Source organism: Lates calcarifer, linkage group LG17, assembly GCF_001640805.2.
Source record: "Lates calcarifer isolate ASB-BC8 linkage group LG17, TLL_Latcal_v3, whole genome shotgun sequence".
NCBI lineage: Eukaryota > Metazoa > Chordata > Actinopteri > Centropomidae > Lates > Lates calcarifer.
Window position 1 is genome coordinate 21,745,176 of NC_066849.1, and position 23,096 is coordinate 21,768,271.

General features: G+C 40.3%; 1 protein-coding gene across 3 annotated transcripts in view; it reads left to right on the forward strand.

Annotated features, from left to right (window-relative positions):
* tie1 (tyrosine kinase with immunoglobulin-like and EGF-like domains 1) overlaps positions 1-23,096 on the forward strand; it is a 38,739-nt gene that overhangs the window by 10,001 nt on the left and 5,642 nt on the right. The window contains exons 1-17 of one of the 3 annotated variants that reach the window (XM_018694012.2): positions 10,334-10,674; positions 11,874-12,173; positions 12,308-12,418; positions 12,586-12,741; positions 13,521-13,652; positions 15,177-15,317; positions 15,450-15,578; positions 16,138-16,283; positions 17,249-17,393; positions 17,519-17,677; positions 18,257-18,397; positions 19,351-19,653; positions 20,143-20,433; positions 21,069-21,259; positions 21,375-21,521; positions 21,627-21,690; positions 21,892-22,002. In XM_018694012.2, the coding sequence (XP_018549528.1) occupies positions 10,629-10,674; positions 11,874-12,173; positions 12,308-12,418; positions 12,586-12,741; positions 13,521-13,652; positions 15,177-15,317; positions 15,450-15,578; positions 16,138-16,283; positions 17,249-17,393; positions 17,519-17,677; positions 18,257-18,397; positions 19,351-19,653; positions 20,143-20,433; positions 21,069-21,259; positions 21,375-21,521; positions 21,627-21,690; positions 21,892-22,002 (2,713 nt within the window). In that variant the 5' untranslated portion in view covers positions 10,334-10,628. Of the gene's footprint in view, positions 1-10,333; positions 10,675-11,873; positions 12,174-12,307; positions 12,419-12,585; positions 12,742-13,520; positions 13,653-15,176; positions 15,318-15,449; positions 15,579-16,137; positions 16,284-17,248; positions 17,394-17,518; positions 17,678-18,256; positions 18,398-19,350; positions 19,654-20,142; positions 20,434-21,068; positions 21,260-21,374; positions 21,522-21,626; positions 21,691-21,891; positions 22,003-23,096 lie in introns of those variants that run through there. The other 2 variants (XM_018694013.2, XM_018694014.2) reach the window with 2 other exon arrangements.

Consider the following 23,096-nt stretch of genomic DNA (forward strand, 5'->3'; position numbering starts at 1 on the left):
CTGCACTCTGAGTCTTGGAGCAGACAAAGGGTTTTCCCCACTTTGTTTACTGTTTGTCCTCTCAGTGCAATGGTAGGGGTCTGAGGTCACGCTCACCTCTTTGGAGAAGATTGAAATGCCTTGCCAAGTCTTTTAAGACGGAGGGAAATAACAACACGTGTCGCGCTGTACATAACAATGGACAGTTGCACTTGAGGAGGAAGAGCTATATGACAAACAAGCCTTCCTCTGGCCATTAAGCTTCAAGAAGAGACAATCCACAGCCCTCAGCAGGGTGGAGTGATGGATACATTTTTTTTCTTGCCTCTCACAAAATTCCCTGTCAGCACCATCATGATCTGCAACCACCTACGTGTAAATTTTACAAGGTGATAGCTGCGCATTGTCCTCATTTTTGAGAGTCCATATGTGGGCTCCATCTGGAAATATGATAATGTGAGTGGGGTTCTCTGCACATCTGCTTCAAATCTGTAAAACTGTGAATGAAACAGCTGCAGTTTTATTTAAATTTTGCATTATTCTCTGAGTGGTCTTGTAATGACTTTTAGATTAAATGTGATACTCGATATCAGGACTCTAATTTCTTTAATCAAGATGCCATATAAGATGTGCTTCTGCACATTTAAATAGGCCCCTTTGTCTTTTTCTCCTTCCCTTGCCTCGCTGCAGTGATGACCCAGTTTCAACACAAAGGTCGTTTAAATTTCATCTAATTTAATCTAATATAAGAGTTTCCTGATTATATATACTCAGTGGTGTAACATTACATACCTCACTGGCACTAACATGCAGCAGGAAGAGTAAAGAGTCTGTATTTGTTTGACTTGAACTCCTGCCACCTATTACAGGTGTAATACTGTATATATAGAAAGAGAAGAAATGGATACTATTAACATCAGTCTTCCCGTTTCTGTCTTTGATCGCAGGGGATGTTTATTTTATTTTATTTTTTCACTCTTCAGGTTGAATGAATATTACTTATTTAAACACCTACTGTATAAAACATAAGTCTGAATACCTACAAATTCCTTAATGGTCCCTTAGGTGCATTCAGGTCTACATTTAATGATGTGAATGCTTCAGGAGGAAAATGATTTATCCTAATGGCTTGTTAATCAGTAGTTTCTATGACGCTGCTTGTCATGGGTATGTGAATGTACAGTACTCTAACAGACTTGGACAATACGCTGACTGATAAACTCACTGTTAGAAAAACAGCCCCACCAGCACAGAAACACACCCTCTGTGGAAGTATAAAGACAGAGCTGCATTAAAAATGTCAGTGGCTCACTGTGTTATACCTCTGTCTGATACTGTAGATCTGCTAACTTTGGGAGATTCATGTAAAAGTCAACACATTTTTAATAAGATCCAACTGTGCATTTTTCTAATCCCTCGGTGAAAGCAAGAATATTTATGTGAAAAGTGAGAGTGCTGCAGGATTCAGTAATGGTTCAGTGAGGAATTTGTGTTTGAAACGTCTCATGTTGTGCTTATAATGACACAGTATGGGAGACTTACTACTGTTACTTTTTCGGCTTTGGCCTGCAGAAGAAATGTGTATTTGCAAGTCCTTCTGCAGGTACCCATTGTGTGTATACAGCAGGTAAATTATCTAGGGGTACACAGTATTTGGCTTTAAACTGAAACTGAATCACTAGATAGATGTATTCCTGTTGGCTCTTGGATGGAAGCCACATGAAAGCTCAAAAAACAAGTTGTTTACATCTACAAATATTGTTGTGGTCAGTGCAGGAACCCCCTTCCTACTCTGTAATGCACAGCTGTGTCCAGCTGCTGTCTCATAAATGTTTTTGTTCTCGCTGTTATAAAATATGTATATTGTGATTGAAAAAAGGCAGAAGTGTTTTTCAAGATAACTCCCTATAAAGAAAGGTTTCAAAGAGATTTAAGAAGCCTGTGTTTCCAACTCAAACACATTTGGGAGTACTGTGTTTTGGCATTTATCAGTAATTTGTATGTAAAACTGCAAGAACAAAGAATCACTTAAGCTTTTGCCAGAGAGATGCGTTGGCATGGCCAAACTCATGATTGTCATAAACAAATATCTGTGCACTCAAAAACTAAATGAAAAAGCTGTGCATTTATAGTTTTAGCTTCTTTGGATTCTCTGACAAAAGCAGCTGTGCAGTAAAAAGTGGATTTCCTACAATGGCTCGCTCGAGTTATTGTGTTCATGGCAGCACTGCGGCATGTAAGAATGTGTTTTTACACCAGCTTCCTCAGTAAGTGCGGGTGCATGCATGCTTTGCAACCAGAAGCCATCCAACTCCTTCTTTCTGCGTCCTCCCCTGCTCAGTGGGTAATGGGAATGAGAACCTGTGGCCTGCAGAGGTTTGCGACCATGCCTGTGTGTGCGCGAGTGTGTGTTGAGAAAAGAGCTATCAGACAGGAGCCGAGACCCTCCACCCCCGCCATCACCTCCACAGGCTTTTTCCTGCCTGTAGGGTGATTCCTGCCCCTGTGCTCCCTCTACTTCCTTCACACACATATCAGCCTCCAGCAGCAGTGCCTCTTCCTGAACCTGGCTCAAGTTTTGTGGACACTGTGGACAAGCAACAACAGCTCATCCATCTCTCGCTCTCGCTCTCTCTCCCTGTCTCTCTTGCTTACTCTCCTTTCTTAAACTCTCACTTAAAGTGTTCCCCGGTTAACTCTGTCATTGTAACTTATCTTCTCACATTATTTACAGGTAACACATCGTTGAATCATACTTCTGGGGCCTCTGTGTATAGTCTCAACGGACATTTACACTAAATACTCATGTTCATGCATTTTTCTGCCTTTCAGCACAGCACTCCAAGGGTGTTATTCAACTTCCTTACAAACGCCTATAATATTCCAGAGACATGTTGGCTGGATTCAGTGCCACTCCCTTTCCTTGATACCCATGTTCCGATGGGACAGATATTCTATTTCTGTAATTAGGATTTTTTGGTCCCAACTTGCAAGATAATGGTGGTGAAAAAAACAGCCCCTCCATATTTAGCTTCAGACAGCGGCTAACAAAATAAAGTCAGGAATAAAGCTATGTTTGTGCGATTGTTGTGCCAATATTTCCTTTCATTCATTGGACAGTTCGGTATAATTTGTGTTTTCATTCTGATAATATAGGAACAGTTTTAGTACTATAACATGAACTGCACCCAAAACTGTCCAAACCAGAGACAGATGGACTGAAATGTTGGATATTATAAAACCTTACTCTTGTGGGAACTGTATTTGATATACACAGCAAACGGAAAGGTTCAGGCTGTGAGGTTTATATGACATTCACCTTTAGAAACAAGACAACAATTGCAAAACCATTTCTCCAGCTCTGGAAAATATTATCCCAGTCTCATTTTTCTTATCTCGTCATGCCTGCTGACTCTCTGAAATCATGTTATTTTACATGATCCTGTACTGGGGGGAAACTTAGTACTTTTTTCATGTTAAACCTTCACTAGAGGTCGACTACATGCTGTTATGATTAGGGCTTCCTTAGTCTGATCAGGCTTTCCATAACACCATTAATGAGATGTGTGTCTGTGCGTACTGTAGGTCTACCTGTATGAGGTCAGCAAGGGTTATAACATCAACATCCATCAACATCCTGACAACATAGAGGGTTTGTTTGGTGTCAGACTGGAGGGTCACCATGGTTCGCATCTGGTGATGGGCCCAGATCCCTGAATCCTCATTCCCAGTGCCCCAGCCTCACCTCAGGAGGCAGATTAGGAGACCAGGGCTGGTGGTGGGTCACTCTGCCTCAGGTCTGGCCCATATTTTCTTTCCAGTGTGGGACTGATGAAATGAATAGGGACTGAACAGACAGGAAGAGAAGTTAGGAACAAGTTGCTTCATCCTAGTAACATTTGTGTGAGTTAATACATGTGTCATAGTCGTGTCATGTGTGCATAGTATACAAAAGTGTTCTCAGTAAATCAGTAAAGGGACAGCAAACAGACACAGAGCTACTGTATATGTAAGAAATGTGAGTTTATAGGTATACAGTCACTATTGGATGATGTAGTGATAAATCACTGTCACTTGCTAAAACATTATGTTATCTGTTGGTATTATGGTTTAAAGTGTAGTCATTGCATTTATGCAGTTATTGGTATAGGCTTGTTCCTGTATGGAAATCAACCAGAAACAGATAAGTACAGACACAAGTTGCTGTACTCTTTGAAACAGAGTCCTTGATTTGAGCCTGAAAAATTAGCACTTTGTAGTTGTTTAGACCTTAAAACAGCAGTACTCACACATTTTAGTCTCATTAGCCTTAAACGGCAGTAACTGTTTTTGCATGTTCTCCAGGCCAAAGTTCAAAACTTTAGGGCTTAAATTTGTCACTCAACATGCTGTGAAGTAAACACATAAATGTCACAAAATGATAAACTAGCATTTTGAGCACCAGCAGTATTTTTGTCAGGACAGGTAGGTAAACTTTAGTCATTTTTCTCAGCCTCATTACTCATTCCTATGGTGGATATGGCACTGACTGCAGTCAGTGCTCAGTGGTTTTGTATGTGAGAGAAGAAACTTTATGAAACACATCAAGCTTATTTTCTCCAGCTAATAAAACATGTAGCTCTAAAGAATGTGTTAAAACATAACATTAAAACCGGTAAAGGTATGTGGTCCCTCTGCCAAGTTAGATTAGAAATTGACACTAAAGGATATTTTACACATTAACTCCTGCTGTATGTGAAAGCAGTTGTATACTAACCCGGACACCACAGATTGGTTTGAGAAAAAGTCAAAGCCCCAACACCGGTAACATTTCTGTCACAGTATAACTTAGGCAACAACAGATTTTAAACAGGATGAAGTAGACACACTGATTTAACAGACAGCTGTGTTGTGGGCTATACTGGCATCGGTGTTTTCCCTTCAACAGTGTAGTCATTTGCTGTTGCAGTTTTGTCAATCTGTCTGTCATTTTGAGCTGCTTCAACCTAGAAACTTAAGTTCCCCTGAGTGAATGTAAAACAAGCTAAGTTAAATAGTAAACAAGTTCAATTTTTTGCATTGTTTTTATTATTATGAGACAATTTTAACTCGCAAACAATCTATGCTGGGGAATCTGCTCCTGTGTAATGCATTACAGTGCATCCATGATGAAAATGAAGAGCATCTTTTCCCTATGCCTGCCTTGAGTGACTAATTAGACTGTCACTCATACTTGGCTCATACTTGTCCTGTAAGCTACATGAGCTGAGATGAACATTTCTCAAAGAGCTAGAAGCAGTTGTCAGTTTAAATTTTCTTTCTTTCACAGATTCTTGCCGTCAGTTTCATTTTCTTGAGTGGTTAAGGCTATCAAGAGTAAACCCAAAATATTTGCTTGGTTATACCATCCTTGCCAACTGGTAGTATGTCTGTGTTATGCCTCGAAATTAACGAGTAAATGGTAATATCTGCAAGTCTTGAATCACCATGTTGTAATGGGGATATGAGATTGCTGGTGGAGCCTGAGGAAATGGTGGAAGGGTGGAAGGGAAGTTCTCCTTCCATGGGGAACTTGAAACCCAGATCATGTCGATTTGAAACCTGTCAGTAATTCACTTTGTGTCACCCTCCCAAAACTCAGCTTTTTGGGTGGGTAGTGTGTGTGTACATGTGTGGCAAAGGGATGAGGGCTTATGAGTCTGTATACATATCAGCACACAGTCCACAGCTCCTGTGTGTCTTGTCAGCTGTACACATCCTGCTCACCCGGTGGCCATGCTGACTTTGTGTATTCTCATCCTCTGTCAAATCATTTCCCATCATTTCATGTGTCAATCCATCTGTTGGAGGCATTTTCCCCTTAAGGTTACTTAAATGGCAGCTCTTCTTGTGAGAAAGTACACAGTGGAAAGTGGCAGGAAATATGGGAGAGAAAAGGAAGTGACATGCGACAAAGGTTGGAAACCAGCATCACATTTGTTGAAGTCTGAATACATTCCTATCTTCATGTCCTTTGGCCAAGGAGGTGGTTCAGTGTCCTAAATCATTCATTTAGTCCTCTGTCTCCCAAGTGTGGTTGGATGAAAATATTAAATCTGGTTGGAGTCAGTCTTGGTCGTCCTGCATCCTGATAGTTTTACGTTAGTGGTCCTGATCTGATACTGTTAGTAAATACCTAATAGGCCTTGATGAAACAGATTCAAAAATCAGCAAAGCTTAGTATCTAAACCAGACCAAGAGCCTACAACCATGCAAAAGGTTCTGCGGGGCTATGCTACTGCTTTGAGGTAAATGCTAACATAAGCATGCTAACATACTAACAATAACATTATTAACATGCTGATAGTTAATAGGTGTAATGTTTACCACGTTCACCATCTTAGTTTAGGCTGTTAGCGTGCTAACATTAGCACTAAACACAAAGTACAGCTTTGTCAAGGCCTTAGGAACAGCACTGGGCTTTGCAACAATACATAATTGCCACAGTCAGTCACTCAACCACCTTAAAATCATACAAGAGAGATAATAGCTACATCAGTAAATTGTTGTTATCATAAGCCATTTCTGTACACATGGTGTCAGCAGGAATAAATGGGATGTTGTTTTGGAACATGGTAACCAGTTGTGATAGTCTCAACAGACAAACTTTTAATAGCTAAAGGATTCTAGAGTACAATATAATGTGCATTCACCAGTCTTTGAAGGAGTTGGCGAGGGCACATGGGAACGTGGATATTTGTAGAATGGGAAGCTCTCTCAGTTTATTATTTTAAAACCTGAAGGCCAGACACCACTCAACTCTGCTGGAACAGGATTAGTCAACTGCCTTAGTTCACTGAACTGAGTGGGAAATGTAGCTAAGGTAGACCTGTCAGTTTGTCGTCATGTAGTGTTGAAAGTCTCCATGCTTTAAAAAAACACGATTGGCAGATAGGTCAGTGAGAGTGTAAACACATTCAGAGGTAGTGCTGGAGAGTTATCGGGGTTTTGTAGCTTGTTATCTTTGGGGAAATCCGACTTTGTAAGATCTTTAGGTCTTTAAATTTGACTAATAACACACACTCACATGCTCTATCTCTAAATCTGTCTTTGCATCTTTCATCATTTCATTCATTCCATTTCTTAAAACACTTTTCTCTCACACACTCAAACACTCATGTAATCATGCACACATGGTTCGAGTCTCTCCAGGTCTACATGATCCTTGAAAAGGGTTCCTTTATCAAGCAACAGGGGGTAAGTTGCAATGGAGGTCAGGGGTTTGTAACTGCAAGTTGGGGAAGGATTTGGGGGGTTAGGGGGGTGATGTAGTGGGTCTGAGAGGTGTGAGTGACACCCTTGCTGTGGCTCCCAGGGCCCAGCAGGATCAGTGCGTGTGGAGCCAGGCCAGCTTGCTACACAATGAGGGGAAATGGGAATTTAATACAAACTTTCTCACAAAGTCCCAGAGACCTCCCGCCTCTGTTGCCGGTCTCACTTCCAGACACCCCCAACCTCGCCATCACCACCTCCTCCACTACAATCACAACAAAATGTCAGAAACCACTAAAACATGCCTGGGAGCATGCTGCTATAAATTATACTACTTAACACAGTTTAGGTAGCCGTTCCCCGCAATCTTTCAGCTGACCACAATGACTTCTCTGAATGGGGTTTGTGAGAAAATACGTTTTAGAGGTTCAATGCAAACTGTTACAGCAGACACAGAAAAGGGGATAGAGATGAGGAATTTGATTTTCTAATAAGGTCACAAAGATGAATGGAAAACCTGACTATATATTGATTGTTATTGCTGTGCAAAAATACCCTACACAAGTAGCTGGTGACAATCCACTGTCACCAAGAACACCAAGATTTAAGGTTGCATTAATTCTGCCTTTATATTAAGTCATGCTTTTATTTCCACCAGTTCACTTCAATAAAAAGAAACATACTGCTCTTTAGATTCAGAGGCAATCACAAGTGAATCCAATACAAAAGACACATACACCTCTGAAATCACAACAATTATGCTCTTTTGCCTCAAGCTTAAGAAACAAACAAACAAACAAACACTGCTCTTTCTTCCTTTCTTCCTTGTTCAGCCCACTGCTGCACACTACAGTTCATAAAGACCTTTCATTGTTTGTCGCACTGTTATCTGGGGAAGCAATATTGGCCAACTTGGGCAGGAGACAAACCGAGCCATTTCTTCATCTGATAATATCACAAAGCGAGCGACCGTCACCTCAACAACAAAAAAAAAAAAAAGTTCATAGTAATTACTATGAGACTACAAAGACTTTTGGATACAATGGTTGATGTCTGAGGAGCACAGAGTGTCCTCCGCCCTTAATGCTCACCCCACCAGAATAATTTCCTTCACAAATACACACACACACACACACACACACACACACCACAGTATTGTACCTACACACGGAGCCTACAGTCTGCAGTTACGGTATACATGCATGTACAGTGTGTTACTTTCTCTCTTACGCACAGTTAAATATGCACACACATGGTTATGCACACATGCACACGCACACACCCACAAAAGCACTCATCTCTGGTCTCTGGCTCCTAACAGCCTTAATGTAGCCAGAGAGAGAAACTGTGTTGATCCAGCCTTTGGTCTTTTCCCTTTTGGCTTCCTATTGAGGCTCCACCAAGCTTTACACAACACATTACTATCTTTGCACTTCTTCCTTTGCTCTTCTCATTTGTTTGTGAAAAAACAATCTGCAAAATTCTGCAAAATCTGCAACAATTATAAGAAAATTTCTTCTGTTAGAATACTGTGTAACTAGTGTGACAGCAGCACAGACAGTTCAGCTTGTTGCATATTGTTATATTGTACAAATTGGGTTATTGTGTACATAGGCATGTACTGCAGCCAGAAATAAGTAGCTAGTTGTCTGCTCATGTGACAGTCCAGTATCATTGTACTCGCCGGTGAGTCCATGCCCTTTTGTTGGGTGTTTTTGAAGCGTTTGCAGAGCTAATAAGAGGGTCTTTCTAAAGAAGTTGTTCTGGCCTCTGAGCTCCATGGGACACACTAACAGGTCAAAGGGATCATACAGATCTGAGCCAAACATGGGCGCCAAGACCTTTTGTTTGCCAAGAGTCAAAATGGAAACACTGATTTGTAGACAAAACAATTCCAACCTGGGTGTACCCATTTCAATTTTGGTTTAATTTCTTTTCTCTGTCTCTCTTTTCCTTTTTTTTTTTTTTTTTTACCTCAGCTAATTGAACGAGCAGGATTATGACGTATGACATGTTTTATGGTTTTCAGTGACTCGTGATTTATTCACTGAATCATTCACCTGAGAGGATATGACAATTTTTATTTATTTAAATTGGACCTCAGGGTATCAACAATTTGAGAAGACATTTTATTTATTATTCTATTCTTTTTTGAGAATCCAGAATATAACTGAATATTCCTTTCAGGCTAAAGAAAACCATGTGCCCTCCTGCGATTGAAAACAGGAAATCTCAAACAATAAGAAGTTGAGTCAACTTCAAGTCGATTGTCTGGAGGAGCAAGGAAATGTAAGGAAAACATCAAATCAGCCCGACAGTCTCTGCAAAGGCGCGTGTAGTTGTTCCAACTTGATGTTATAAAGTGAGACAGTGCAGCACTTTTTGAGGACTGGGGCAGAAATGATAGAACAGACACAACAAGCATATTGTTCATCATTTCCTCAGGCTGACTGATTATAACAGTGAGGGAGGGGGGAGGCCGACCATAAAAGCTGCAGGGATTGTAACCAACTCATTGAAGTGAGGGAGGAAAGCTGTTGCATTTGGCAAAACATGATACCAGCTGTTGCTGCATTTGGCATTCTATAGCATCTCTACAAAGAAAATCAAGGGCAGCAAGCAAATGTTAGGCTTTGGGAGACATACGGAGCATGTAGAGTGTAGAGCCCAGCCACAGAAATGCAATGTTAAGTACTGGGGCTGAGTATACATTTATCAACATGCACAAGATCTATATAATGACATTCTTAAATTTCCAACAATATATATTCTACTGTATATGTATCACTGCTGAATGTTTCCCCAGACAATAAGGGTGCAGTATGTTTTTTCAGCAAAGAACTAAAATGTTCCTGTGACAATTTTAAGAGCACTTAACAAATAGAACAAAACTATAAACATTATAGTTACTATTAACCCATAGTTAAAATAAAGTAACACCAGACTAGAATTTCACAACAGTAACAGCAAAGGCTCGTAAAATAGTACAGAATCGATTGTACGTAAAGGCAATCAGAGTGATCGGCGTTGTCTTGGAACAAAGTGGACAAAGTTTAAACTCATAAATACATTAATCGGATCGGGGAGGTCTGGAGCGCCAGCAGTCCTCCGCTGTCTGGTGACGCTCTTCCTTCCTTTCCCACCCAGAGAAAGCAGAGTTTTACCACAAGTCTAACTCCGTGCTAAGTGTTAGGGACAGTGGAACCATTTCTTAAAGCGACGCGTGACCGTTGTTGTCGTTACCTAAGAGATTTTACACCTGAACCGGGGCTTTGGATTATTCGCCGAGTTATGCGTAAAAAAGCGCACCGCTCGTCGTGACGCAGCGTCACCGTTTTGGATGTAGAGCTTTCCTTGTAAATCCGAACTGGCAGTTGATTTAGTAACACAACTTCTTCCCAGTGAGGATTATATATATCATGAGGATTTTGTGGCTGTTTGTCTTGTGCTTCATTCATTTCTCAGGTAAGAGAGAACTTCATCTGAAAGCTGTTGAAAAGAATTTAAACGGAGCAAAAATAATTGTAATCGACATCCATTTTCGAGAAATGTGATGGATATTAAGAAAGAACAGTTTTTCACCCAGTCTACACTATTCCATTAATATATCTTTACTAATAATAAGGACCAATATTTTTTTAAGGGTGTGTTGTTGTTAAAGTTAAGTTATTAGGATCCTCATATTGTAGAGGAATCTCTGAACCCTTAGGGAAAAAAAGGAGCTCATCCATGTTTCCTGCCATTGTTCTGTGGATCTGGGGGCTTACATACCAGGGAGAGGGAATGCTGGACAAACTGACATTATTGAGTTTGGCACTTTTATTCAAATAGCTACATTCCTAGAGGCTCTTTTTGTTTTTGAACAGAAATTATGAAGAAGGAGTGGCTGATAATGTCTAGTCTATCACTTTCTCAGGTGTCAGTGTATAAGATGCTGTGAATCAAAGAGTCACTTCTTACTTTATGGGATCACAGACATACTATAACCTGTGGCAAAAATAAATACTTGTTGGTTACTAAGGATTTTTCAGCTGTTGTTTGGTACTGTACTTTATGTGTTGGGATGGCCCACAGCACATTTGTGTGTTAACTGTTTCAGGTTTCTGAAATGAGCCATTGTTTAAACCAGAAGAAAAACTTTTCACATATTTAGACTGGAACATGTGAGCTAAACTGCTGCTGTCCACTGTATGTGAGCCAAGGTTAATGTTAGAAACAGGATTAATTAAAATAATTAATCTATATTGTCACAATAGATTAAGATTTACATTGCATATTCATATCATAATAAGAATATTTCTGTTGAAATCTACTGTATGAAGAGTGAACAATATATTAACACATCATAGAGATACTGAGACAGATGTGACCATGATTGCAAACCAAGTGGATAATATACTCCCAGTTGCCATTTTACCAGGTACACCTATTTGATTGGTGCTGTTAAATTATGTTGCATCACATCGAGAGGTGTTTTCTAATATTATGTCTAACCCATTTATATCAATAAAGGTAGAGTAAATAATAGAAACACCTTGATGCGGTGGATCCTACCTCAAGGTTGGTGAAGCCCCATTGGAGTTTGATAAACAAATCAAACCCATAATGACCCTAGCAACTCTGCCTCACATCAGAGAATAAGAGACTAATCACCTGTCTTACAGATGCTGTGATCGACTTGACCATGATCTCCACAGTGGAGGTCAGCCACGCCAGTCACTTCACCATCACTTGTATCAATGGGGAGCGCAGCTTGGCCAATTGTGGGCTGGACATCAAGAGAGACAACAAAATTCTCATATTCCCTAAGAGGCCAAATTTTAAAGTGCATAAACCCAAGAACAAAGAGGTAATAGCCAGAGAGTTCCGTGACCTGGATCACATTGGTATCTTCTACTGTGAAGCCACTCAGGAAGCCAATCCCCCGCATGAGACGGTTACGATGATCAACAATTGTGATGGCGGTGTGTTCAGACTTCAGTTTTTTGAGTTTTTACTTGCTATGACCAGCATCTAATTTATGACACAGTTACTTCTTCTCTATAGTTTTCTTATGTCATCTTTGGAAAATAACTGTGTGTTTCTCTGGGCCTTACAGCAAAGCTAATTCCAACCCACCTCACTCTGACTGCCAACAAAGGAGAAACTGTTCACCTCAGCATGGAGCTACTCAGCTCAGAAAAGAGAGATGTGACCTGGAAGTACAACGGTAAGCTAGCTTACACAACTCAAGGCAGGAGATTTAACAGTGAAGTGACGTCCACAAATAATGAACATACACTGGAAGTTTTTTAATGTAGGATATTGAGCAAATAAAGACAGAACACTGCTTTTTGACACATTGGAAACAATGCCATCAATGTTCTTGTGTTGTAGGAAACTACTATTATATGACACACTGGAACGAAATGATTAATGGCACTGCTGTACTGGCAGTAGAGAATGCAGCTTTCGCCAATCAAGGCATCTACAGTGCCAGCTATGTGGGGGACAGTCCACTTAAGGGTGCCTGGATGAGGCTCATTGTCAGAGGTTTGTTGAGTCCTGACACTCACTCAATTTGAAACAGATACACACATGCACACACATGGCCACTGACAGTCTCAGGGCCAGATTGAGCTATGGCTTTTATGACACTTTTTCAAGTCCAGATGTAATGCATTCTGCCCCAGAAATATACAACTTTTGGATATGCATTTGAAGGGAGCTCACAAGATAAAAATAATAGTGCATAATGTTGTTTTTCACCGCACAAATAGCACAGTAAGGAGCAAGGTTTTGGTGTGAAAAAGAAGTTTGAATTACCTTTATATTTTACATAAATTTAAACAACAGTAGAAATATTTTGACATTTCCCCAAATGTCCTTTCAAAACTGAGCTTGTAGGTTGTTGTAGGTTACATCTGCACTCTTTGGTGGGACATTTACAGCACATTTGTTTCATTTCCTGTATCTCAGTATTATAAAGAGAATATCAACACCATCTCCACCCTCCACCTGCTCTGCCTTGAGCTTTCTCTGTTCCTCTTACTCTCTTCACCAGATGCAGCAGTTCTTATGGGAATTTTACTATGATCCCATGTCTTTTTTGCCTTTCAAGTTTGTTTAATGAAATCTGTAATATAAAAATCTAAAATGTAATACAAATACACAAATGGCAAAATACATCTAAATTGTATGGTATGTTTTCAAAGTTGTTACACTGTGTGTCTGGTTTACAGGCAGTTTCAGACAAACATATCCAAGAGTGCATGGGATATGTAACTTACACTTTTTACATGTTAAGGAGAGAAAACTGTGTTTCTCTGCAGACTGTCCCAGTAAAAAGTGGGGTCCTTACTGTGATAAGGACTGTCCGGAGTGTGTCAATGGTGGAGTGTGTCATGATGTGAACGGAGACTGTATCTGCCCTCCAGGATTCATGGGTACACGCTGTGAGACAGGTTTGTATTGTACTCAATACAATTAATTAACAATTAATTCATATTTTTTAGACTAGACTTTATTGAAAAAAAGGGGAAAAAATGAATTAATTATTAATTAATTATTATTTGTATGTGTGAATGAGAGAGTGGGTGAAACTGACAGACAGAGAGAGAATGAGAGATGATTTGTATTAAGTCAGATATTCTGAATAACCAGTGTCAGTATTTGACTTGTAGATAAAATATTTCAGTTAAGACCAAAGTGTTGAACTGACCCACTGAGTTATTTTTTCCAAACTGGAATCAAGCAGCCATTAGAGGGACTGCTGTTTTAGACACTGTAGAATTAGCTTCACTGCTCAAGCCATGGTGATAAATGATTGATACACAGGTGCCAATAAGATTCAGCAACCATAGACAGTTCTTGACACATCAAATGGCAATGTGAAATCCATGAACCTTGTCTCAGCACAGTATGCATATGTATATTTAGTATTAGGTTTGATGAGCCAAGTGCTCCTCATTCAAATTCATTCAGCATTCCTCCTCAGATTCTTCTGGGGTTTTCCTGTTTTTCAAGATCAGCAATTTCTAGATGAGAGATGAGGAGTCTACTCAAAACTGTGATATCACAAAATACACACACTAAAGTAACTGGGTCAAAACTGACTCATCACTACTCACTACCAGTGGATAGAAAAACATTTGATAACCAAAATGAAATTATCACAACTGTCACAAATATTTTACTAGTTGTGTGAAACTATGTGCTTATTACATTCAAACCTGCAAAGGTTGCACATACTGTAATTTTAACTCAGTTATATGTTTAATGTGTATTTATATGTGAGATAGACCCCAGGATGAATAGTGAAGGCTTTACACTGATGCTAATGGGAACCTTAATACATAAATAAGGAGAGAAAGTAATAATGACTGTTGTAGTCAACAACAGTATATTTTTTTTGTTTGGGTAAATAACCCAATAAAATAACACTAATGTGATCGAAACCGTCCATCTTTTGTTTGGGGAACCAATGGTTTTCTACCTATGGGCACTTTGTAAATTTAACCCAGTATTGCATCAGTGATATAGTGAATTTGACCCAGTGATTTGTAGGTGTGGTCATCTAAACTATATATGAGGTACACTACATTTAAATGATTGTGCCTAAAATGAGTCTTAGACTTACACAGACTTTATTGATCCCTTTGGGATGACTTCCTCAGGGAAATTAAGTCAATTCTTGCTATGATGTGCCAGGTCTGGACAGATTCTTTAGACCTCCTCCTCCTTTATCATCCTATTGTCACTGAACACTGTATATTAGCAGCCAGATGTGCTTATTTTCCAAACTGTATGCAAATAATGTAATCAAATATAACAATGAAATCAAAATCTAAGGGATTACAGATTAGAGTTTTGACTAGTTACATTGTCCTCTGTGGTGTTTTGCAAGGCAGATTGCAGCATGATAGAGCAAAACATGAGGAATTTAAATAAACACATTTGTGAATTTATCTTTCTTTGACGGCTTGCAGCCTGCAGAGAAGGAATGTTTGGTCGAAACTGCCAGGAGTCATGTGGCTCTGAGCTGAACTGCACAGGGCTTCGTTTCTGCCTACCAGACCCTTACGGCTGCTCTTGTGCCAGCGGCTGGTTTGGCAGCCGTTGTGAGAAGGGTAAGCACTACATCAATCAAATTTGTCCCTGTATTTTTTAAAGTAGGATTATTTGCATATGGGTTTAATAACATGGTTTTACCCTTTTGTGTGGCATCATTTGCAGTATAGTTTTCTGTTTTCTCTTGTCAGCCTGCCATAATGACATGTATGGACCGGACTGCAAGCTGAGCTGTAAATGCCAGAATGGAGGAGTTTGCAACCGTTTCAGTGGATGCCAGTGTCCCACAGGGTGGAGAGGACAGAACTGCGAGAGGTCTGGTAGGTATCGTCTAAATCATATTAATCCCTCTTTTTTTCCATTTTGTCCTTTAGCTCTGCATGGAATGTAATTGATGGCAATGATATAGATAGTCTTTCTCTTCATACTACACAGTACATTTCCTTTTCCAACCAGCTCCCCAAAAATTCCACCTCATTCTTTCTCATCACAACAGCGGACCTTTAACAGATGTTAACATGCACAAGTTACAAAAATTATGTTGATGATTAAACCAATATTTCACAAGACAAGCTAGCTTCATCTGAGTACCAGATAAAATCCTAGTGAAACCCTGATGAAGCCAGCTTGTCTGGTAATACGTCCTTGTGCCTGCACCTGAAACAGTAAAGAGCTGTGTATCCTGTTTCTTCAAATACGAGCTAAATATAAAACATAATCAGTGGGACATATAATTTTAAAACCTGACTATTTTTGGGTTGGGATTTTAATAAATGAGGTATGTAGCAGCTATGGATAATGACAGATTTTGAAAAACACTGTTACATCATACATCCACCTTGTCTTTTCTTACCATCTTTTCCATCTCTCCTTCTTCAGACCGGGCTCCTGAAATCTTGGACCTGGATAGTAATCTGGAGTGGAATCTCAACTCCAGCCCCAAGATCTTTTGCTCAGCCACAGGGAACCCCCTGCCCAGCCACAACAGCATTGAGCTTCGAAAGTTGGACAGCACTGTGCTCAAGGTAGGAGGACCAGCAGTTGTTTACAACACTCCTGCCAAGATACTGTAACTTACAGTAAGCCTGAATAAAAATAAACAAAATTGACAGGGTGGATAAAACTTATGATGAGTTTGTCATGCAGACATAAAACAGAAAGGCCACACAGTAAGAGGGCTATCTGGTACATGAGACTTTTTCCATTTTGGGAAATACACTATTTTATCTAATACATGTAATATTACTTTAATAAAATATCTACATGTTAACTCTAAAGCAGGAGCAGGGAGATGGTTAGTTTAGCTTAGAATAAAGACTGGAAGCAGCAAGCCTGGTGTAAAGTTTATCAACACATACCTCTTTAAGCCATAGAAACAGAAATATAAAAATGACAGTTGTGGTTTTATGGAAGTGTAACTATTAGCTAGCTGTTTCTCTTCTTTATGCTCAGCTAAGTCAATGATGGCCAGGACAGTGATCAGAGTTCCTTTCATCTAACACTCTGCAAGAAAACTAAATGTCAAACTATTCCTTTAAAAGTATAAAAGGTAATAATTATCCTATCAATTACCCAGTTAAAATGTAAAATATGTAAAGCAACTTGCGGACCTCTACCAATATTGTTCTGGATGTTAAACTGCACTGCGCCTTTAAGTCTGAACTGATGATTACAAGGTTGAGTCAAGCACTAAGGAAGTCAACAACACAATGGCCTGACCAGATAAGGCTGTATCACTCTACAGTGCGGCAGTTACCACGTGTTGGCCATAAGTGACATGTTCAGTTTCTGTGTTATTCTTCTTGTGCTATTTCCTTGATAATAGAGACAATCTGATAAAGAATTGTGCCAGCATTTCCCACAGGAACAAAGAAATTTCTGAGAGTGAAGAGCACAGATTCAAGCAACAGTAAAAATAGGCACAGGAAATGGAAATGTGGTTTTCATTGTGCATTACTTTGTTTTCGTGTGTTATGTGTGTTACTCTTAGGCCTCTCGCACCACCATGGACTCAGATAAGAGTACAGCCCTCTTTGAGATCCCTCGCCTGACTGCTCAACAAGGAGGATTGTGGGAGTGCAGGGTATCCACCAATGGAGGCCAGGACTCCCGCAAGTTCAACCTCACCGTTAAAGGTCTGTCTGAGATGATTTAAAATACTATCAAGAGAGAGAAAGATACTATTAGGCCACCCCTGCACACTATAGGAACAAAGATCTTAGATTTGTGAGTGATTTTTTGTTTTCTTGTGTCTTCTCAGTGCCCCCTGTGCCCACTACTGCTCCCAAACTGCTAGAAAAGAGGAGTAAGCAGCTGCTGGTAATGCCGGTGGACTCTTACAGAGGAGACGGCCCCATTGTCTCCACCAGACTCCTCTACAAGCCTGTGAAGACCGGAGATTCATGGTCCTCTATCATAGGTAAACAGGCAACGATAAAGTGATTTAGTTTGCCTTTATCACGGAGAGCAGCATTATCAGGAGATTATTTTTGGCTTTTATTTCATTGCTCATCAGTGGCAAAAGCAAACATTACAGTAACCACTCATCACCACATTTTCAGCATAATCAAGATAGAGATCAGCCAAGGTTATAATGTATTAACTGCAGTTACAAGTGCAACAAATCATTGTTCAAATTCATAGTACAACTAATTCTAAATGGAAACACTGGCAGAGACAAAGCAAAATGAATAAATCTTATTTATAAGAAACAGCCCACCAATGTTTCTTCTCCAACATGCCCCAGATTATATAAACACAAAGATCTTTTCAGAGTGCACTGAGCTCAAATTCCTACCTGTTTTTCCCTAAAACAATTCATCATATAAAGATCTAACAAATAAATGTATAACCTCTGCATTATGCATAATTTTAATTCTGTGTGTCTATAATGCCTCTATAGTTGCATCTTTCAAGGAAAATATTATGTAAAGATCTTACTGTGAACCATAAGTACAATCATGTGTGATCAGCAAATCCTGCATCCACTGTATTTCAGTCTACAGTGACAAAGAGCCCATCACGCTGATGAACCTGGAGCCTTCGACATGCTACCATGTCCGTGTCCAGCTGAGCCGTCCTGGAGACGGAGGAGAGGGGGACCCAGGGCCAGAGGCCATCATGGAGACTGATTGTCCCGGTAAGACCCACAGATAACTGGGCTGTGGTTCATAGGGAACACACAAACATTCTACATGGTTATATTTATCTGGAGGTCTTGCCTGGGAATAAATGTCAATAGTCTTGACCACAGAACTTAAGCAAGCATAATTATCTTGTGCCTGGTTAGAGTAATAGTGAATTCTCATCATTTCTGCTGAGCGGTGCTTTTCCTATGCTTAAAGGAACAAGTTATCTTTTTTTCCCCCAGTGAGAATATCTATCCTGATGACTTAAGTCTGGGGCAAATATAGTGAGATGCTTGTGGACTCAAATTATCTGTGGATACATCTTTGTTTAAATAAAAAGACTACCCTCTGGGATCAAGTCCAGGAATCAAAAGCAACCTGTATTCAAATACCAGAGTCAGGGACTTTATTCCTCAATGTTTGTGGTGCAGAGGGAGAGAGCATGTCTTAGAGTGTGAGTACAAGAATCATGGTGGAAAAGCTGAAATAAAAACATGCCTGTTTTGGAGTGAAAGTTCTATTTGACTCTGGCAATATGTGGCTTGGTCCATGTGTAAAATGGAACAAATTTATTTGTTACAAGGGAACATTGTTCTCTTGCACAAGCACAAACTGTTTGTAATAGTGTCAACGTGGGGAAAGAGAGGAGGGGGTATGACACGCAACAAAGGTCCTTGGGCTGGAATCGAACTGGGGATGTTGCGGTCATCTGGTGCGCACATTGAAAACGATCACAGAACAGTTTGAGACCATCAACAAGACATATTAGACAAATAATCCAAAGGAAAATACTTTATTCATGCTAGTCATTTATCCTTCTGTACATTTTGACAAGAAAACACCCAGTGCACGTCAAGCAAAATCAAAACAATCCAGTTCATTTTAGGGGAACTGGCTTAATGAGGAGAAATAAACAACGAGCTGTGTGTCCCCTCAGCTCATCGTGTGTTCTCTGTCACTGTAGAGCCCACAGTTCAACCTGAGATTGACATCAGTTCGGTGGAAGGCCGCAATGCCACTGTACGCTGGCGACTGCCCGCCAACAATGGCATTAATTCTGGCACAGCCAGTGGCTTTTTAGTGCAGCTCTACGGGCCACCGCCCAACAGGGAGAAACTGCGAGAGGAGTTCACCCTGCTCAATGTGCTTTCCATCAAGTTCCACAACCTGGAGTACCAGCAAGACTACACTGTGGTGGTGCGTCTCATCAACTGTGACAGCCAGGGGCCACCATCTAAACCCTACCACTTCCGCATCAACAGCCAGGGTAACTAAAACCTCTGCTGTTGCTTAGGAACAAGCTGCAATGGATGCTCCTTTTAAATGTTGTACGATTTTCAAAGCAGGTTAAAATGCCTTTGCAGTGGTTTGAGGCAAAATATGGAGCCTAATGCAATATACTTTAATAGTATGTTATAGGCTCAAGTGATATATTAGTTTTTGATGCTAAATATACAAGTTTTAAAAAGATTGATGATAAGAGCTTCTTAGATTCACTCAGGGAAATAGTATGATTGTTTCTTGATTGGTGACTCTCTCTATCTGCCCACAAATGTTGTGTGAATTGAGGTTAGAAGAAACAGAAACAGATCCATCCAGCAGAATTGTAATGAATGCTTTTAAGCCATAGTCTTTGATACTAAAGCTTTCCCAGAGCAACCAAGCCCAAAAGCCTTTGAGTGGAACACCAATCTTATTTTACAACATAGTATTCACTGTTGACTACCCTAATGATGAAAATCTCTCTGTGTCTCAGGCCCTTCATCCCCACGCAACGTCCAGGCCCTGCCCCTATCCATGTCAGCCATTCAGGTGAGGTGGCAGCCCCCTGAGGATCCCAATGGAGGCATCATTAAATACATCATAGAGTACCAGCCAGTCGGCCAGGGGAGCCTTTACCCTTGGGTGGACACAGATGATGGGAACAAGACCACCAAAGATGTGACAGCATTGAACGGCAGCACACTCTACCAGTTCAGAGTGAGAGCTTTCTCCAAAGTGCCTGGAGAGTGGAGCACGTTTGTTGAGGCGAGGACGCAAGGGGGCGGTGAGTAGGAGTTCACTGTCTGAGTGCACACTCACCTTTAGCCCAGCATTAATACAGCAGGATCTGATGTGCTCACTGAAGATTTCTAAGACTGACGTATTGATATTGTTGCATTCACTTTGAGTTAACAAAAAGGACTCTCATTTCTTTAGCACACACTTAGAGTTTCATACAGGGTCTTAAAAAATGAATTCAAAAACACTGTGTGTAGTAGGCCATTCAAATTCACCTGACAACTTATGACAAGACATTTGGAAACACTGGGATATCAGACCAGAGAAGTTTGAGAACACTTAATTGTAAGCTTCTTCTCTCTGAGTTGGCACACCAGGGCAGCAATATTACAGTAAAATGTAAAATTTTGGATTACTGGAATTGGTAGCCTTGTCAAAAGGAATGATTAAACAGCCCAGCATACTGACTTAGATATAAATTTATTTTCCTTTCAAGCTAAAAGTAGCTCCCAGTGGAAAATCTCTACACTGCTGTACTTGAGGCCAATTTTGGGCTTTTCCCAGGTGGCTCTGAACAGGACCACCCACAAAGAGACAGGGATTTACTCATGACAGTAATACATCCCACTGAACAGCCTGTTTTTCTCCACTGTCTGAAAATCACCTTCATCTCCCTACTAGGCCAGAGTTCAAGCCCGACCACCTCCAATGTGACTAGCAAGCCTTCGGGGGACAGTTACCAGCTGCTGGTGGCAGTGGTGGGCTCTGTGACTGTCACCTGCGTAACTATCATGTTGGCACTGCTGGCTCTTTTCTTCATCCGCAAGACGCTGCTTAACCGTCGGCGCACATTCACCTACCAGTCTGGATCTGTAAGAACACACCAATTACACTTTTCTTTCAGAATCAGAAGTGTGACTGTTTTTGAAAACCTGACTTTAATATATTTCTGTTTATTGTGGTGCTTAAAACTGTTTATATCCCCAGGGTGAAGAGACTATTCTGCAGTTTAACTCGGGAACTCTGACCTTGACACGGAGGCCCAAGCCCACCCCAGAGCCCCTCACCTATCCAATCCTTGAATGGGAGGATATTAAGTTTGAAGATGTCATCGGAGAGGGCAACTTCGGCCAGGTGTTTACTGACTCTTAATATACTCTCTGAAAATTTGAAGTGTCTCTCTTGTCATTCTTTTTGCAAGGGGTCACACATTTAAGCTAACAATGGTTTCTAAACCAGGTGATCAAAGCCATGATCAAGAAGGACGGCAACAAGATGAGCGCAGCCATCAAGATGTTGAAAGGTAATTCTTGAACACATTCATGCAAGAATTCCCAAACATTTACAGATGTGTATATATCACACACAAACACACTGACACAGAGACACATAGCAGATATAATCCCAGGGCAGAGCATTCTGTGAAAATGTGAAAATTTCATCTCAAAGGCGCCAGCTGAAGCTGCTTTGTTTAACAATGCTGTGTGTGCTGATCTTCCCGCAGAGTTTGCCTCAGAGAATGACCACAGAGACTTTGCAGGAGAGCTGGAGGTGCTGTGCAAACTAGGCCAGCATCCCAACATCATCAACCTCATCGGAGCCTGTGAAAACAGAGGTTAGTGAGCGACACCTAGTGGCTTTCGCGGATATTGATGTGCTTTCAGTTTGTGGGTTGTAATGAAATGTTGATTGTGTAATGGGCAGTACTGTTCTTGGCAGAGACAGTGTTTCACAAGTCATACAAATCAGTGTGGCGCACAAAACTTTGAAGGCTGTATGTATTTTTCCCTACAGTCTTGTGTCCAGGCCTTATAATAACCATATATTTCCTTTGACATTTTTATGGACTATGGCAGAATTTTAGGAAGACAGACTCCAGCAAAAAAAGAGGACACCACTGTCACTATATGACAGAAAAAGATATTTGAAAAGAAATGCAGAGATATTATATGTAGTAGCAGTATGTAGCACTGTTCATGAACAGGTTAAATTCTTCTTACTTGAGATCTAAAGAGATACTCCCATCCCATCTGATCCTCTGTCATCTGCACCTGGGGAGCCCCCTGAATGAGTCCAACCTAAATAATCTCTTTCTGCCAGAAGCATTTTACACTCTCACATTTGTTTGGTTTGTCCATTTGCCTTGTAACAAAACAGCTGTGGCATGTATTTGTTGAAGGTTTCCTTGGCCTCAGTTCTTATGATGAAGTATCAAGTTCCTCCATCTATATCCGATGGCTTCTATAACAAGTAACTCGTTGTTGCTTGTGTTTGGTCAAAGATTGATACCATATGAGAGAGGAAGTCCAGTGTGGAAGGTGCACCAGTGAGGACATCACAAAACCAAATCAGCCTTAAAAAACAACTGACTAATACAGTGTGTCTCACCACTGGTAGCACTTGACTCTGCAGACATTCAATCTGCCATGTTTACATCTGTTATTTAACTCAGGTTAACTCTGGATAAATGATAAGAGGACAAAAAACAAATATACCACTTCAACCTCAACTACAGCAGCTGAATCTAATGCTTGTGATTAATACAGTTTTAATACACTCATATTTACATTCCATATATATATTTAGTGTAAACATACAGTATTATTTTTCTGTGCTTACAGTAACACATGTATATTGCTTGCTCATGAAAAAACTGGCTTGGTTTTCAACTTGCAAACAGATGGGATGAGATAGAGTAATGAGGAAGAA